At 43.2% G+C, this 19,758-nt stretch overlaps 1 protein-coding gene across 1 annotated transcript; it reads right to left on the bottom strand.

Moving 5' to 3' along the window:
* Window positions 1–28: 28 nt before the first annotated feature.
* Window positions 29–19,346, bottom strand: LOC131927563 (uncharacterized). The gene is made up of 7 exons (XM_059283277.1): window positions 19,175–19,346; window positions 18,055–18,239; window positions 17,793–17,867; window positions 17,125–17,317; window positions 10,825–10,966; window positions 687–759; window positions 29–136 (listed from the first exon to the last, which is right to left on the bottom strand). Exons 1-7 carry the CDS (start codon window positions 19,248–19,250, stop codon window positions 29–31), a joined length of 852 nt encoding a protein of 283 aa, XP_059139260.1. The 5' UTR covers window positions 19,251–19,346.
* Window positions 19,347–19,758: the final 412 nt, after the last annotated feature.

Raw genomic sequence — 19,758 nt, 5'->3', positions numbered from 1 at the left:
CTGAGTGCATCAAATAGGTAACTCACTGTTAACTGAGTGCATCAAATATGTAACTCACTGTTAATATTTTTAGAACACTTATCGTTGTTCTGATGTTGAAGTCCGTGTCTTGAATGGAGACATACCTCATGTTGATCTGATCAAAGTTTCACAAATTATTTTATTTTTCTTAGATAATCATTGAATGTTCTTATAGCATTGAACTATTTTAAGGTGTTTTAAAGTAATAGTGGTTTCTAGCCGATGTCAAAGAAAAATTGCATCCGATGGGATATATATATATATATATATATATATATATATATATATATATATATATATATATATATATATATATATATATAAGCTTATATGACTTAGCAGATTCAATTTTATCGCAGGCACGATGCTGTATCGTATTGGCAAGTACATATTTGTAATTTAGTTTTAAGCAAGTCGACATTGAGCAGTTGTATACTCGTCTGTTCCATCAAAATGGCTTAGGCGTATATAGAGGTGTACAAGTTTTATAACAGAAAAACGTTTTAAAATAGCTCATGGTAATTGTTAAAATAAACTAACTTAAAACGGTTTGTATTTGTCGCTAACGCTATGATGATGTGTCAAATCGCAGGAGTGGTAATTGAACAGCGCTAAGAAACGAATCAAAGACTTAGGCCTAATTACTGAATCATAAGAGGACTGACCGTCTCAGCGACGTAGGTGTACCATAGCCTCATTTCACTCAAAGCATTGGCCGCACCATGGGACATCTCCCACCTGAAAAACAAACAGGAACATTCTAGAGCAGTTCACACCTTATGTCAAGAACTAGGTCATGGACGGGTACATATGTATACTTTGATTCGAATAATTGATCCAATTTTTTAAATTGTATACAATAGAATTTAGGTTATTTTAAAAAAATACTTTGAAATGTATACATCCTGTAAAAAAAACAACAACAAATGTTATTGTAGTGAGTGAAACGTGCGTGTTGTTGGTATTTTGTGTGGTAACATAGAGGGCGCCGTGTGACTAGTGGTGTCCAGGAAGGAGTTCGCTGTAACATTGTATAACAGAGGACTGTAACATTTTATAACAGAGCACTGTAACACTGTATAACAGAGCACTGTAACATTGTATAACAGAGCACTGTAACATTGTATAACAGAGCACTGTAACATTGTATAACAGAGGACTGTAACATTTTATAACAGAGCACTGTAACACTGTATAACAGAGCAATATAACATTGTATAACAGAGCACTGTAACATTTATAACAGAGCACTGTAACATTGTATAACAGAGGACTGTAACATTGTATAACAGAGGACTGTAACATTGTATAACAGAGGACTGTAACATTGTATAACAGAGGACTGTAACATTGTATAACAGAGGACTGTAACATTGTATAACAGAGCACTGTAACATTGTATAACAGAGCACTGTAACATTGTATGACAGAGCACTGTAACATTGTATAACAGAGCACTGTAACATTGTATAACAGAGGACTGTAACATTGTATAACAGAGGACTGTAACAGTGTATAACAGCACTGTAACATTGTATAACAGAGCACTGTAACATTGTATAACAGAGGACTGTAACATTGTATAACAGAGCACTGTAACATTGTATAACAAAACACTGTAACATTGTATAACAGAGAACTGTAACATTGTATAACAGAGCACTGTAACATTGTATAACAGAGGACTGTAAGATTGTAGAAAAAGAGCACTGTAACATTGTATAACAGAGCACTGTAACATTGTATAACAGAGAACTGTAACATTGTATAACAGAGCACTGTAACATTGTATAACAGAGGACTGTAACATTGTAGAAAAAGAGCACTGTAACATTGTATAACAGAGCACTGTAACATTGTATAACAGAGCACTGTAACATTGTATAACAGAGCACTGTAACATTGTATAACAGAGCACTGTAACATTGTATAACAGAGCACTGTAACATTGTATAACAGAGCACTGTAACATTGTATAACAGAGCACTGTAACATTGTATAACAGAGCACTGTAACATTGTATAACAGAGCACTGTAACATTGTATAACAGAGCACTGTAACATTGTATAACAGAGCACTGTAACATTGTATAACAGAGCACTAATGTAACTAAAGAACTAAACCGCACGGACGTGGAATTTTGACTTAGGACAACAGCTTTTACTGTCATTAATATATTTAAAATATTGTAGATAATTATTTATATCGAAAATATATAGTTTACCCCCCCCCCCCCGTAGAAAATGTCTGAAAGACATAGGCAACATGGGGGGGGGAGAAGACAAGTCTGATGCATTCTGTGGCCTACATCAATCGTTTCAAAAGGTGGGTCAAATTAGTGCAGGGGTGGGTCAACTTTTGTGTGGGTGGGTCAACCCGGGAGGGGGGGCGGAACCCCGAAGAGATGCATGGAAGAAACTCTGATTACAGGCCGTTTATAAAATCCTAGTTATAGGCCAGCTATGTACGATTTAAGGAGCCATTACATGCCCGCTACAAAAAAAAAACATTCTTGATATAGATCTAGTTGATATACCAAGACAATGATGCTCTAGTTTATGTAAGCTAAAGTAAAGGACGTGTGTGTGTGGGGGGGGGGAGGGTTGGGTCTGTCTTTACATCGTGTATCACTTACGTCATCATCTCCCTGTTTTCAGTTGTCCACATGCCGATTAAGGAAGTTAAAGCTCCCAATGTAAAATAATCTCAAGGTACAAATCTCAAAGTAAACATCTATATAGGACATATTCTAGGGACATTTCTAAGCGTGGCATGTCTAGAAAAACTGACACAGTAGGCAATCATGTCACACTCGGGTCAGATTTCTTAGACAATATATTACAGGGGAGGGGGGGGGGGGTGCGACGTCATTTTTGGACAAACGTTTGGTGTTCCTGGTAATATTGCTTTGACAAATATTTTTTTACTATACGGAATTAGGCAATGTCAAACAATTTTTTTCCAGGCATTTCTTCGAACAAAATAGAATTTATATAGAAAAAATTAATTTATACTTTTAGCAGTGTCCGCCCCTCCGAAATTTTAGTCTGCCCCCACCCGCTCGGGGGGGGGGGGTCTGGAACAAACACTCTTTACAAATAATTTGTCATTGTGTTTTGACAAATCTTTGTCTCTGATATCGTTGTATGCATTGTGACCTACTTAGGTCGAGTCATTTTTATTTTGACATTGTATAATTCCTTATATGGAATGATGGTGTAACACCTGGGGTTTTTCCACTGACTTATTAAGGTGTTTGAGACATAGAAATTTTCCATTAAAATCTGATTGAATGATTCTGATCAGATGATTATCCCAACCAATGGCGACATGAGTTGAGGATAACCTCCCCTGTCACAGAAGTCTTTAATTGCACTGCACACTCGCAACACGAGGCAGTTTTTCTTGACCTGGCAGTCTACGAGGCAGTTTTACCTTAGTCAGGCAGCCGTCCACATTGTCCGGCTATAGACTCTGACCATTTGAACGTGAGAGTACTTAAGACCTGTGTGTGCCTTGCTTTCTTAAGGTGATTTAATCTTCTATTTTAATATTACTTGTCGCTAAGTAAGTCTAGAAGCTACAGCAGTGTTGTGTGGCCTGTAGCTGTTCTTAGGACAGTGTAGAAATCTGTGATAGTGTTTTTTCCTACATTGTGTAAGTTGGGTTTTTGATATTTTATACATTAAATATTTTATCTAGTTCATCTTTGTGTTTTGCCACATCTGAGTTCGCTGATTAAATGGTCGTATGTAGATTGGATGAGTGTTAATTACAATAGTATCACTAGCTCCCCTAGACATTAATTTCGAGCCCTAGTGGTCGTTGTGTTAAGTGTTCATCCACTTAGGCCGTAAGGCATTTGCATATGACCCCGAAAAAAGAATCCGGGGACGTTCTCCTTCTATTTGGCTGATAGAAAGGTTAACGTTACAAAGTGGGAGCTCGCCGAGATTTAATCTGTCGTTCCAGTTGTTGGTTATATCAGTTGAATACTAAGGTTAGTTGGATTTAGTTGTTTTTATATCCAGTAGCGCAGTGTTCTTACAACGCGCGCTCAGGCTAGAGTATCTAGGTCAAATAAGCAGACGTGTCGTCCTAGATTGAAGAGGTCAAGTACACGGCCCAACGCTGTGTATTAATTTAAAGAATCTAGGCTTGTTGTGATTTTCAAGTTAGTGTTATGGAGTCTTTTTTGGCTAATCCTACTGTTGAAGATGTAGAAAAGTTGAGTAGAAAAGTTTTGGTTAGTGTTGTTAAGGAATTGAAATTGGATTATTCTGTTACGCAGAAGTCAGAGGTGTTGAGAGATAAAATTGTTGTTCATTTCATTAATGAAGGGGTATTTGACGAAAGTTTGTTAGCTAGTGTGTTGCTCCGCGAGGAGAAATCTATAGAAGAGAGGGAGCTTTTATTAAAAGAAAAGGAGTTAGAGGCTAAAATTGCTTTAGATAAGAGGAGGTTGGAATTAGAGTTTGGTCAAGTTAGTGATGTCACTTCTCTGGTAGATCCAAAAAAGTTGTCGGTAGGGCAAGTGATTGCCAAATTTGGGAAATTAGTTCCTAAATTTGATGAAACAGATTTGGTCGTTTTCTTTAACTCGTTTGAGAGTTTAGCGAAGACATGTGAATGGCCCGAAACTTCCATTACTGCTTTATTGAGCTCGGTCCTTACTGGGAAAGCTGCAAAAACATACCAGGCACTCTCTCACGACGTTCAAAATAACTATAGTTTGGTCAAGACTGCCATTTTAAAGGCCTACGCACTGACGCCCGAGGCCTATCGGACAAAATTCCGAACACTCCGCAAGTTACCCACACAATCATATGTGGAATTTCTCTTTGAAAAGGAGAAAATATTTTCAAGGTGGCTACACTCTGAGGAAGTTTCTGAGTTTGAGAAACTCAGGTCACTTATCCTAAGGGAAGAATTCCTATCGTCCCTGCCTGAAGAGATACGACTACACATTCTGGATAACAAGATAACTGACATCCAGAAGGCTGCTGAGTCGGCTGACACCTATATGTTGGTGCATAAGAAACCACCAGTGTCAGGAAACCGCCTCAACCCCGTGCTTCCCCTTTTTGGCAGCAATCATCCTGTTGGCCAACATTTGAAGGCATCACAGTCCAGAGAGAAACCAAGATCAACTCTCAATCGTCGAGCAGTATGCCAGTTTTGCAAAAGGTCTGGTCACCATGTCAAGGACTGTTACAAACGTCTTCAGAATAACAGAGAGGTGGTGCGTACTTCCGCGCACTATGCTCTATCCCCTCAAGCAGCCAGTTCAACTATGAACTCTAGAATTCAAAAGGACTCTAACCCTAAGTGTCCGCAAGAAGGTAGTCAAGTCTCCACACATTATGTGCAGTCACATTTTGACTGTTCTCGCCACCATCCAGTTTCTTCCGAGTCTACCGATCTCGAGGGATCGAGAAAAGTTGACTTTTCATCTTTTATTGCCGAAGCCATCATTAGCAAACCAGGTGATCCGTTGTCTCAGAAGAATATCACCGTTCTAAGAGACACAGGAGCGTCACAATCACTCCTTTTGAAAAGTTCAATGGACATTACACCAGAGACGAACACCGGAAGGATTTCCATTATCCAGGGAGTGGGGACAAAATCTACTGTCGTCCCTCTACACAAGTTTGCCCTGAAACATCATCTCGTCGAAGGTGAGGTCATTTTAGGTGTGGTAGATAGTATTCCTGTCCCAGGAGTACACCTACTTCTAGGGAATGACCTTGCGGGAAGCAAAGTATACCCCTGTACGGTTTCAGACCCTTTGTCAACAGTTCCAGATAATGATTATGAACTGTATCCTGCATGTGCGGTGACAAGAAGCCAGACCAAACAATTGGCTGACATCACGTCTGAACCACACCCGCCATCATCGTCAAGAAATTCGACTCTCAAACTGGAGTCTATGCTTCCAGAGAACACAAGCCTGGGCTTACCCCTGAGGATATCTCAGGAAGACATCATTAAAGCTCAACAAGTCGACGCGGAACTCAAAGCAACGGTCGAAAAATCGCTATCATCTGACGATGGAGAATACTTCTCCGAGAACGGCCTCTTCTTTCGTCGCGCTATACCAGTGATTGCCTCACCAGCCGAACCATGGTTGGGTAAAAACCAGCTGTGGGTCCCTCCACCTTATCGGCATGAAATACTTAAGCTGGCACATGACCATCCAATGTCAGCGCACCCAGGAGTCACTAAAACGACGGCGAAGATCAAAGAACTGTTCTTTTGGCCCAAAATGAGAAAAGATGTGTCGCGTTACTGTAGAAGTTGCACGAACTGTCAGTTGGCCGGAAAGCCAAACCAGACAATTCCTAAGGCCCCTTTGAGTCCGATTCCTGTATTAGAAGAACCTTTTTCTAAAATCGTCATGGACTGTGTAGGTCCCTTGCCTAAAACCAAGGCGGGCAACGAGTACCTACTTACCTTTATGTGTTCAAGTACCCGTTTTCCCGAGGCGATTCCCTTACGGAACATTAAGGCAAAGACTGTAGTCAGAGCCATGACCCGGTTCTTCACTACCTTTGGATTACCTAGAATCGTGCAAACAGATCAAGGCAGCAACTTCACCAGTCACCATTTTCAGGAAGCACTAGCCAAGCTAGGCGTTACCCACATCACCAGCTCAGCCTACCACCCTCAGTCTCAAGGCGTACTTGAGAGGTTCCACCAAACCCTCAAAACCATGCTAAGGACATTCGCTAATAGTAACACCCAATGGGATGAGTCTGTTCCTTGGATTATTTTCGCCGCGAGGGACTGTGTCCAGGACTCTTTAGGCTACTCGCCTTTTCAACTTGTGTTTGGACATTCTGTCCGTGGCCCCCTGAAGCTGATACACGAACGTTGGACAGGTACCAGTGATCATCCAGTGGAAAACTTCGACGATTTTCACGTTCGACTGAAAGCCGTGTGCGAAATGGCTCACAAGAACTTAAGAAAGGCCCAAGTGAGAATGAAAGGACTGTATGATAAGAGTTCTTGTAAACGAACATTCAATCCAGGCGACAAAGTTCTTGTGCTAGTGCCTAATCTGAACAATGCGTTATCCTTGAGATATTGTGGACCCTTTACTGTGCATTCAAAATTAAGTGATTTGAACTATGTTGTCAATACGCCTGACAGAAGAAGGAAACAGACAGTGTATCATGTTAACTCACTGAAAAAGTATTATGATAATTGTAACAATTTTCAATCCACAGCTAAAATTACTTTACCTGTATGTTCTAATGATTCTGATGATGTGGTACATGATAAATTGAAACCCCCAAAATTGGTAAATTCTTCCTTTTTAGATAATTTGAATGTCCACCTTATGCATTTGTCCACAGAGGAAAGCCATAGATTGTCTCAGTTATTTGAGACATTTCCCTCTATCTTTGGGGATGTCCCCAAAGAAGCGAAGGTTCCACCTCATGATGTAGACGTTGGTGACGCAAAACCCATTAAACAACACCCCTATAGAGTTAACCCGGAAAAAGCTGCTTTGATAAAAGATGAAATTGATTATATGCTCAAGAATGATATCATTGAGCCCAGTTTCAGCAGCTGGAGTTCCCCATGTCTCCTAGTACCGAAAGACGGTGGATCTTTCAGGTTTGTGACCGACTTTAGGAAGGTGAATGCGCTCACCAAAGCTGATTCCTATCCTTTACCTCGGATAGAAGACGTTATTGATAAAGTTGGTCAAGCTAAGATAATTTCCAAAATTGATTTACTTTCAGGATACTGGCAAATCCCCTTATCTGACCGTGCAAAAGAAATATCTGCTTTTGTAACCCCTAATGGTTTTTATAGATACAAACGTATGCCCTTTGGTATGCGAAATGCTGGTCAAACTTTCCAGAGGGTCATTAACTCTGTCATTGCTGACATAGACCAATGTGAGGCCTACATAGATGATATAGTTGTATTTTCTAATACTTTTGAAGAACATATTGTTCAGTTGACTAAGCTTTTTAGAAAATTGTCTGAAGTTAATTTTACTGTAAACTTACATAAAAGTGATTTCTGTAAAGCTTCAATTACCTATTTGGGTTATCAAGTGGGAACAAACCAAGTTCGGCCCATTGAAGCTAAAGTAGATGCTATTGTAAGGTTACCACCACCCAAAAATTGTAAAGAGATCAAAAAGTTCCTTGGGATGGCTGGTTACTATAGGCGGTTCTGTCAAAACTTTTCAGCTATTGCTGAACCTCTTACTGCATTATTGAAAAAGGGTGTTGAGTTTGAATGGTCAAATAAATGTCAAGAAGCCTTTTTAACCATTAAGTCATTTCTATCTAATGCTCCTGTTATGGCTGCACCAAATTTTAGCAAGCCCTTTAAACTTGCCATTGATGCTAGCAACTTAGCCATTGGCTCAGTCCTATTTCAAGAAGACAACATGGGAATTGACCATCCCATTGCCTTTTTTTCCAGGAAGTTAAATGAGAACCAAAAGAATTATTCTACTATTGAAAAAGAAGCTTTAGCTTTGGTTTTATCATTACAACATTTTGAAGTCTATGTCTCTTCTTCAACCAATCCAGTCAAAGTGTTTTCTGACCATGATCCCCTGAAATTTACCTCTAAGTTAGGACAGACAAATCAAAGAATATTGAGATGGTGTTTATATTTCCAAAATTTTAATCTGGAAATTTCATACATTAAGGGTAGTGATAATGTTGTGGCTGATTGTTTGTCAAGGATGTAAAATCTTGTTACACACATTGATCATGTGACATGCTTTGTGGTTCATTAGGACCATAAACAGGTTTTGTTTGAGTGTCACTCATATGAAAATGAGTGGTGTGAGTTTTGAATTTTTTTCAAAATTCCAATCCTGTTGAATATTTTGTTTATTTTCAGGTGAACCTTAATTAAAGGTGGTTTTTGATTATATGTAATCTTTTATAATAATATGTCTCATATGACTCAATTGATATTGTAGCTAGTCATTGAAATAAAGGTCTTACCCTGGCGGGTTTACCACTTTTAATATCCTCATGGAAATATTGTAATATCCTTTTTTGAGGGATTTTGATGTATAATTACTTTTTGAAGGGTTACTCCCCTTTCACCAATTGTAAAAGTTGGAGTTACTTCCCTTTTATGTTCAGGGATATTTTCATCTGGTATTATGATTTTGATTGCCTACATTTGTAAAACATTTTTGTTATTTCATTGCCAGATTGGTTCCTTATGTATGTTCTTGTGGAACCTATCTGTCACTTCCAAAAAGGGAGGGGATGTGACCTACTTAGGTCGAGTCATTTTTATTTTGACATTGTATAATTCCTTATATGGAATGATGGTGTAACACCTGGGGTTTTTCCACTGACTTATTAAGGTGTTTGAGACATAGAAATTTTCCATTAAAATCTGATTGAATGATTCTGATCAGATGATTATCCCAACCAATGGCGACATGAGTTGAGGATAACCTCCCCTGTCACAGAAGTCTTTAATTGCACTGCACACTCGCAACACGAGGCAGTTTTTCTTGACCTGGCAGTCTACGAGGCAGTTTTACCTTAGTCAGGCAGCCGTCCACATTGTCCGGCTATAGACTCTGACCATTTGAACGTGAGAGTACTTAAGACCTGTGTGTGCCTTGCTTTCTTAAGGTGATTTAATCTTCTATTTTAATATTACTTGTCGCTAAGTAAGTCTAGAAGCTACAGCAGTGTTGTGTGGCCTGTAGCTGTTCTTAGGACAGTGTAGAAATCTGTGATAGTGTTTTTTCCTACATTGTGTAAGTTGGGTTTTTGATATTTTATACATTAAATATTTTATCTAGTTCATCTTTGTGTTTTGCCACATCTGAGTTCGCTGATTAAATGGTCGTATGTAGATTGGATGAGTGTTAATTACAATAGTATCACTAGCTCCCCTAGACATTAATTTCGAGCCCTAGTGGTCGTTGTGTTAAGTGTTCATCCACTTAGGCCGTAAGGCATTTGCATATGACCCCGAAAAAAGAATCCGGGGACGTTCTCCTTCTATTTGGCTGATAGAAAGGTTAACGTTACAGCATGCGTCAAGTGAGAGAAGATACATATTGGTTAAATTAGCCAAATTGTAATGGCTGGTTAGTACTCGGTTATACTACTTGTATATATATATATATATATATATATATATATATATATATATATATATATATATATATATATATATATATATATATATATATATACATATATATATATGAGAATGCACGGAATTGAAATTTAATATCAGTAGAGTTCCCGGTAACAGAGCTCCGGCAAAACTTAGATTAGCTTCTACCACTAGGCTTGTAATAACTGACCACGAGTGACCTGCGGGTGGTGACACCCATACAATACTTGGTGGGGCTCTAGATGGCAGACCCCAGGAGCCCAAACATACAGTAGCCAGTCGTTAAAAAGCTTTGTGAGTCAAAGTTAACAACTACAGTAGTCCTCTGTGTAGGTTCTCTGTGTAGGCAGAGGAAAATTCCAGAAAACTTGCGGGCGGAAGATTTCAGAAAATATTGAGAGTATCGCTAAGCAGTGCTGAAAGTTATTCATGGACATCCTTCACGACCTCAGCCCACCAAGACAAACCTTAGGTGGGCGTCTCCGTTCTCGTGGAATCCTACAAACCCAAACATTAAGAGGAGAGGGGGGGGTCCTCGACAGTACACAAGTGATTATAATTTAAATGTATAGCTAGATTGATTTTGACGTGTAAAGTTCTATAGTAATGTATGATTAGATTTGTCTTAAAGGGGAACAACCAGACAAATTATCCGACATGAACCAACTCACTTGAGGTAATCAGCGTAATCCACAACAAAAGCTATCTCAACCACATGCTGAGTTACTCCCCTTCTGTGCCTTGTGTGTTGAGCTTCGTGTGGAGGGAAGACATTTCTTGATGAGTTCTTGTGGCTGGAATCTTCAGGCTGACCTGGTCAGTTTTTAGATCGTTAACATCAGTCCATGGACAGTTTCATTATGTCAGTCCATGTCAGCATTTGTTTTGTCAGTATAGTTGATTTTAGTCATATCACTTTAGCGATAGTTTTACGTCAGTGTTGACTCAAAGAGGAGTCAGTCTGTGCGGAGATAGTATAGTGTCAGTGTTGAGTCAGCGGTGCGTCATTTTTGTGGGAATGTTATGTAAGCTAAAATGGTATAATGCCCACACCTACTGTACCCTAGCTACTGTACCCTACCTACTGTCCCCTAGCTACTGTACCCTAGCTACTGTACCCTACCTACTGTCCGCCTAGCCACTGTACCCTAATTACTGTCCCCTAGCTACTGTACCCTACCTACTGTACCCTACCTACTGTCCCCTAGCCACTGTACCCTACCGACTGTACCCTACCTACTGTCCCCTAGCTTCTGTACCCTACCTACTGTCCGCCTAGCCACTGTACCCTACGTACTGTACCCTAGCTACTGTACCCTACCTACTGTCCCCTAGCTATTGTACCCTACCGACTGTACCCTACCGTCTGTACACTAGCTACTGTACCCTACCTACAGTCCCCTAGCTATTGTACCATACCGACTGTACCCTACCGACTGTACCCTACCTACTGTCCCCTAAGTACTGTACCCTACCTACTGTCCGCCTAGCCACTGCACCCTACCGACTGTACCCTACCTACTGTCCCCTAGCTACTGTACCCTACCTACTGTCCGCCTAGCCACTGTACCCTACGTACTGTACCCTAGCTACTGTACCCTACCTACTGTCCGCCTAGCCACTGTACCCTACCTACTGTCCGCCTAGCCACTGTACCCTACGTACTGTACCCTAGCTACTGTACCCTACCTTCTGTCCGCCTAGCCACTGTACCCTACCTACTGTACCCTAGCTACTGTACCCTAGCTACTGTCCGCCTAGCTACTGTACCCTACCTACTGTCCGCCTAGCCACTGTACCCTACCTACTGTACCCTACCTACTGTACCCTAGCTACTGTACCCTAGCTACTGTCCCCTAGCTACTGTACCCTAGCCACTGTATCCTACCTACTGTCCACTAGCTACTGTACCCTAGCTACTGTACCCTAGCTACTGTCCGCCTAGCCACTGTACCCTACCGACTGTACCCTTCCTACTGTCCCCTAGCTACTGTACCCTGCCGACTGTACCCTACCTACTGTCCCCTAGCTACTGTACCCTAGCTACTGTCCGCCTAGCCACTGTACCCTACCGACTGTACCCTACCTACTGTCCCCTAGCTACTGTACCCTACCGACTGTACCCTACCTACTGTCCCCTAGCTACTGTACCCTACTTACTGTCCGCTAGCCACTCTACCCTACCTACTGTACCCTACCTGCTGTCCCCTAGCTACTGTACCCTACCTACTGTCCCCTAGCTACTGTACCCTACCTACTGTCCCCTAGCTACTGTACCCTAACTACTGTCCGCCTAGCCACTGTACCCTAATTACTGTACCCTAGCTACTGTACCCTACCTACTGTCCCCTAGCTACTGTACCCTACCTACTGTCCGCCTAGCCACTGTACCCTAATTACTGTCCCCTAGCTACTGTACCCTACCTACTGTCCCTTAGCTACTGTACCCTACCTACTGTACCCTACCTACTGTCCCCTAGCCACTGTACCCTACCGACTGTACCCTACCAAATGTCCCTTAGCTACTGTACCCTACCTACTGTCCGCCTAGCCACTGTACCCTACGTACTGTACCCTAGCTACTGTACCCTACCTACTGTCCCCTAGCTATTGTACCCTACCGACTGTACCCTACCGACTGTACCCTAGCTACTGTACCCTACCTACTGTCCCCTAGCTATTGTACCCTACCGACTGTACCCTACCGACTGTACCCTACCTACTGTCCCCTATGTACTGTACCCTACCTACTGTCCGCCTAGCCACTGTACCCTACCTACTGTACCCTAGCTACTGTCCCCTAGCTACTGTACCCTACCGACTGTACCCTACCTACTGTACCATAGCTACTGTACCCTACCGACTGTACCCTACCTACTTTCCCCTAGCTACTGTACCCTTTCTACTGTCCGCCTAGCCACTGTACCCTACGTACTGTACCCTAGCTACTGTACCCTAGCTACTGTCCCCTAGCTACTGTACCCTAGCCACTGTATCCTACCTACTGTCCACTAGCTACTGTACCCTAGCTACTGTACCCTAGCTACTGTCCGCCTAGCCACTGTACCCTACCGACTGTACCCTTCCTACTGCCCCTAGCTACTGTACCCTACCGACTGTACCCTACCTACTGTCCCCTAGCTACTGTACCCTAGCTACTGTCCCCTAACTACTGTACCCTACCTACTGTCCCCTAGCTACTGTACCCTAGCTACTGTCCCCTAGCTACTGTACCCTAGCCACTGTATCCTACCTACTGTCCACTAGCTACTGTACCCTAGCTACTGTACCCTAGCTACTGTCCGCCTAGCCACTGTACCCTACCGACTGTACCCTTCCTACTGCCCCTAGCTACTGTACCCTACCGACTGTACCCTACCTACTGTCCCCTAGCTACTGTACCCTAGCTACTGTCCCCTAACTACTGTACCCTACCTACTGTCCCCTAGCTACTGTACCCTAACTACTGTCCGCCTAGCCTCTGTACCCTACGTACTGTACCCTAGCTACTGTACCCTACCTACTGTCCCCTAGCTACTGTACCCTACCTACTGTCCGCCTAGCCACTGTACCCTACGTACTGTACCCTAGCTACTGTACCCTAGCTACTGTCCCCTAGCTACTGTACCCTAACGACTGTACAATACCGACTGTCCCCTAGCCACTGTACCATACCGACTGTACCCTACCTACTGTCCCCTAGCTACTGTACCCTACTTACTGTCCGCTAGCCACTCTACCCTACCTACTCTACCCTACCTACTGTCCCCTAGCTACTGTACCCTACCTACTGTCCGCCTAGCCACTGTACCCTACGTACTGTACCCTAGCTACTGTACCCTACCTACTGTCCGCCTAGCCACTGTACCCTACCTACTGTACCCTAGCCACTTTACCCTACCTACTGTACCCTAGCTACTGTACCCTAGCTACTGTCCCCTAGCTACTGTACCCTAGCTACTGTACCCTAGCTACTGTCCCCTAGCTACTGAACCCTAGCCGCTGTATCCTACCTACTGTCCACTAGCTACTGTACCCTACCTACTGTCCCCTAAATACTGTACCCTAGCTACTGTCCGCCTAGCCACTGTACCCTACCGACTGTACCCTACCTACTGCCCCCTAGCTACTGTACCCTAGTTACTGTACCCTACCTGCTGTCCCCTAGCCACTGTACCCTACCTACTGTACCATAGCTACTGTACCCTACCTACTGTACCCTTGCTATTGTACCCTAGCTACTGTACCCTACCTACTGTCCACTAGCTACTGTACCCTAGCTACTGTACCCTACCTACTGTACCCTACCTACTGTCCCCTAGCTACTGTACCCTACCGACTGTCCCCTAGTTACTGTACCCTAGCTACTGTACCCTACCTACTGTCCCCTAGCTACTGTACCCTACCTGCTGTCCCCTACCTGCTGTCCCCTAGCTACTGTCCCCTAGCCACTGTACCCTAGCCACTGTACCCTACCGACTGTACCCTACCTACTGTCCCCTAGCTACTGTCCGCCTAGCCACTGTACCCTACCGACTGTACCCTACCTACTGTCCCCTAGCTACTGTACCCTACCGACTGTACCCTACCTACTGTCCCCTAGCTACTGTACCCTACTTACTGTCCGCTAGCCAATCTACCCTACCTACTGTACCCTACCTACTGTACCCTAGCTACTGTACCCTACTTACTGTCCCCTAGCTACTGTACCCTACCTACTGTCCGCTTAGCCACTGTACCCGAATTACTGTAACCTAGCTACTGTACCCTACCTACTGTCCCCTAACTACTGTACCCTACAAGCTGTCGCCTAGCTACTGTACCCTACCTACTGTCCCCTAGCCACTGTACCCTACCTACTGTACCCTAACTACTGTACCCTAACTAATGTCCCCTAGCTACTGTACCCTAACTACTGTCCGCCTAGCCACTGTACCCTACGTACTGTACCCTATCTACTGTACGCTACCTACTGTCCCCTAGCTATTGTACCCTACCGACTGTACCCTACCGACTGTACCCTACCTACTGTCCCCTAGCTACTGTACCCTACCTACTGTCCGCATAGCCACTGTACCCTACCTACTGTACCCTACCTACTGTACCCTAACTACTGTACCCTAGCTACTGTCCCCTAGCTACTGTACCCTAACGACTGTACCCTACCTACTGTCCCCTAGCTACTGTACCCTACCGACTGTACCCTACCTACTGTCCCCTAGCTACTGTACCCTACTTACTGACCGCTAGCCACTCTACCCTACCTACTGTACCCTACCTACTGTCCCCTAGCTACTGTACCCTACCGACTTTACCCTACCTACTGTCCCCTAGCTACTGTACCCTTTCTACTGTCCGCCTAGCCACTGTACCCTACGTACTGTACCCTAGCTACTGTACCCTACCTACTGTCCGCCTAGCCACTGTACCCTACCTACTGTCCACTAGCTACTGTACCCTAGCTACTGTCCCCTAGCTACTGTACCCTAGCTACTGTACCCTACCTACTGTCCCCTAGCTACTGTACCCTAGCCACTGTATCCTACCTACTGTCCACTAATTACTGTCCCCTAGCTACTGTACCCTAGCTACTGTCCGCCTAGCAACTGTACCCTACCGACTGTACCCTACCTACTGCCCCATAGCTACTGTACCCTAGCTACTGTACCCTTCCTACTGTCCCCTAGCTACTGTACCCTACCGACTGTACCCTACGTACTGTACCCTACCTGCTGTCCCCTAGCTACTGTACCCTACCGACTGTCCCCTAGCCACTGTACCCTACCTACTGTACCATAGCTACTGTACCCTACCTACTGTACCCTTGCTACTGTACCCTAGCCACTGTACCCTACCTACTGTCCACTAGCTACTGTACCCTAGCTACTGTACCCTACCGACTGTCCCCTAGCTACTGTACCCTAGCTTCTGTACCCTAGCTACTGTACCCTACCTGCTGTCCCCTAGCTACTGTACCCTACCTACTGTCCCCTAGCTATTGTACCCTAGCTACTGTCCCCTAGCTACTGTACCCTACCTACTGTCCCCTAGCTACTGTACCCTACCTACTGTACCCTAGCTAATGTACCCTAGCTACTGTACCCTACCTGCTGTCCCCTAGCTACTGTACCCTACCTACTGTCCGCCTAGCCACTGTACCCTACGTACTACCCTAGCTACTGTACCCTACCTACTGTCCCCTAGCTACTGTACCCTACCTACTGTCCCCTAGCCACTGTACCCTACCTACTGTACCCTAACTACTGTACCCTACCTACTGTCCCCTAGCTACTGTACCCTGCCTACTGTCCGCCTAGCCACTGTACCCTACGTACTGTACCCTAGCTACTGTACCCTACCTACTGTCCCCTAGCTATTGTACCCTACCGAATGTACCCTACCGACTGTACCCTACCTACTGTCTCCTAGCTACAGTACCCTACCTACTGTCCGCCTAGCCACTGTACCCTACCTACTGTACCCTAGCTACTGTACCCTAGCTACTGTCCCCTAGCTACTGTACCCTACCGACTGTACCCTACCTACTGTCCCCTAGCTACTGTACCCTACCGACTGTACCCTACCTACTGTCCCCTTGCTACTGTACCCTAGCCACTGTACCCTACCTACTGTCCAATAGCTACTGTACCCTACCGACTGTACCCTACCTACTGTCCCCTAGCTACTGTACCATAGCTACTGTACCCTACCTACTGTCCACTAGCTACTGTACCCTACCGACTGTACCCTAGCTACTGTCCGCCTAGCCACTGTACCCTACCTACTGTACCCTACCGACTGTACCCTAGCTACTGTCCCCTAGCTACTGTACCCTACCGACTGTACCCTAGCCACTGTATCCTACCTACTGTCCACTAGCTACAGTACCCTACCGACTGTACCCTACCTACTGTCCCCTAGCTACTGTACCCTACCGACTGTACCCTAGCCACTGTACCGTGGGTACTCACCGGTTGACAGGTTTAGTTTGTCTCCCCTGAAGTTTAGTGGACTTTTCATCCAAGATGGAACGAAAATTCTGTGCTTGACGGAGTTATCGTCCCTGTCAGTCTGGTTGACGGAGTTGTCTACCATGGCTTGATGCCTGTTTTCTTGAAGTGATTTGACCTCCCAGACCAGACCGCCATACGTGAAAGTTCCATCCTAGGGATAGATTTTAGGGAGTGGGGGGTGTAAGTGACAAAGGGTAATATTCCATTTTTTAAATAATCCATCAGTTTTTAAATATTACAAAAATAAATTGAGGATCTTTCACAAGTTACACAATGCATGGAATAGAGGGGGGGGGGGGGCATTAATGCCTTTATTGGAAGTTTGGATTCTAGAAATAGGAGTTTGGAAAAGTGACGTAGTATTTGCTTTTTATCAGTGAAAATATTATGTCCAACCTGCCAACCAACGTTAGAGTTGTTTTCGGCAAAGTTTGAGAACAATCATCACAGTGTAACTCCATGAGATGTCTTAAGCTACTGTCTTTCTTGGCACAGAATAGAGTTGTTGACGTACAAGATATACAGTTAAATAACAAGAGAGGACGAAACTGGGACTAGACAAGTAAAAAGATGTTCGACATTTTTGTGGTAATATTTAAACACAAAAAGGGATCACTAAATCTTACGAGATAAAACCGGCCGGCGAATCTTTTAACACGCATGACAGCTGATAGGGAGGCATCATTGTACACTGCCGCGTTCTGAAATAAGTGTTAGAACACATGAAATTCTATAACATACATAGTACAGGGGTCTGTGTGGATTATATAATACACAGGGCACTGTGTGGAATACATAATACACACACTACTCAGTTTCTGATAGTGTTTAGTATAACATAGTGTACACAAGTTATTACTTAAGCAGCAGAGAAAGAAAGGAAACTACTAGAATGTCCTGAGCTGTCCTGTCGTCCTGTGGTGACTGACTTGTCAGCGCCTGTAAGGTTTCCAGACGATGGAGCCTCAACACTAGCCGCTCACCCTTCAGGTGCAAGCCAAAGGGAAGTAAGTCTGGCATGCTAGCCCCACCGATAGCTCCATCCTCCATTAAAACTATAGACGTTGCATAATCTTTAAGGAAAAAAACATTACTAATTAGCTAACAAGGTTTTTAATACATCCATCTAATATGAAGATTATTTTTTAAATTACTTTAAGTTTGCTGAAGATCGTTCCTTAAGGCTTAAGTTAGGGGACGTAGACTTGTATCGGTTAGAACATTTTTCTTTCGCCTCTAGTGAATAACTAGTTTCTATCAGTTATACCTAGACCTCATGTCCTAACGCAGGAGGTGACAATAAGAAATGGTCGTACAAATCTTGCACAACACGACAACAGCTGTTGATGTTGCTTCATTTAGTGACAGTAAGAAATGGTCGTACAAATCTTGCACAACACGACAACAGATGCTGATGTTGCTTCATTTAGTGACAGTAAGAAATGGTCGTACAAATCTTGCACGACACGACAACAGCTGTTGATGGTGCTTCATTTAGTGACAGTAAGAAATGGTCGTACAAATCTTGCACGACACGACAACAGCTGTTGATGGTGCTTCATTTAGTGACAGTAAGAAATGGTCGTACAAATCTTGCACAACACGACAACAGATGCTGATGTTGCTTCATTTAGTGACAGTAAGAAATGGTCGTACCAATCTTGCACAACACGACAACAGCTGTTGATGTTGCTTGCTTCATTTAGTGACAGTAATAAATGCTCGTACAAATCTTGCACAACACGACAACAGCTGTAGAAGTTGCTTCATTTAGTGACAGTAATAAATGCTCGTACCAATCTTGCACAACACGACAACAGCTGTTGATGGTGCTTCATTTAGTCACAGAATTATAACATCGAGATTTTCATACAATTTGTTATTTTATTGTTTAACTGTATTGTAGTTTAATTAAATGAGCTTAATTAAGTCATCACAGTTGTACACTAAAACCTAAAGATGCACCAGTCCCACAATATCAACAAACACCAACCAACAAATCACCTACCATTTCTATCCTCAACTGGACTGGCCATACTAACATGAAGGCCACACACACATACGGCTATAAAAAATCCAAACATTTTCAGCAGTTGTTACAGAAATATTTGCATTTAAACTTTTCAATCATCTAAATTGTGTATAGTCTACATAACTATTTCACGATAGCAACAGTAGCACCCGAGACCTCTTGTATATCTAAGATGTCTTTTTGTTGCACACACTTTAAACTTCTTTAATGGGTTAAGTGACTCTTGTTAGACAAATACCATCTTAAAAACATCTATAGCAATTAAAAATGTTTGGCCAAGTAGGCCTACTTGCTTGTTTTTTGGGGGTTTTTTTGTGCTAAGTCATTGACCTCTGCTAAAGTGGCCTGAGCGAAACGTGTGAAGTGACCACTAGATCTATGAGAATTTAGGTCATTCAGCAGAAACTACATAAATATTTAGATATTTTTCTTCTCACTCTAAAGTGTGAGGTCATATTTGGTATATGACAAGCTAGGCATTGTTGCGGTGTGGTTTTTAAATTGTATTATACCTAAACTAAACTCTCCTCTAAGAAATAAGAAAGTCATATCAAAACGTA

Source organism: Physella acuta, unplaced genomic scaffold, assembly GCF_028476545.2.
Source record: "Physella acuta isolate Inbredline_101_S28 unplaced genomic scaffold, ASM2847654v3 ptg000088l, whole genome shotgun sequence".
Taxonomy (NCBI): domain Eukaryota; kingdom Metazoa; phylum Mollusca; class Gastropoda; family Physidae; genus Physella; species Physella acuta.
This window is presented reverse-complemented; position numbering and strand designations above follow the sequence as displayed.

Excerpts from the sequence above, each read along its gene's own strand:
- LOC131927563 (XM_059283277.1), bottom strand. The coding sequence starts at position 19,250 with ATGTTTGGATTTTTTATAGCCGTATGTGTGTGTGGCCTTCATGTTAGT. Across the intron at positions 17,868-18,054 it reads GGACAGCTCAGGACATTCTA|AACGCGGCAGTGTACAATGA; the intron begins GTAGTTTCCTTT and ends CACTTATTTCAG. Across the intron at positions 760-10,824 it reads GATTACGCTGATTACCTCAA|GTGGGAGATGTCCCATGGTG; the intron begins GTGAGTTGGTTC and ends TTTGTTTTTCAG.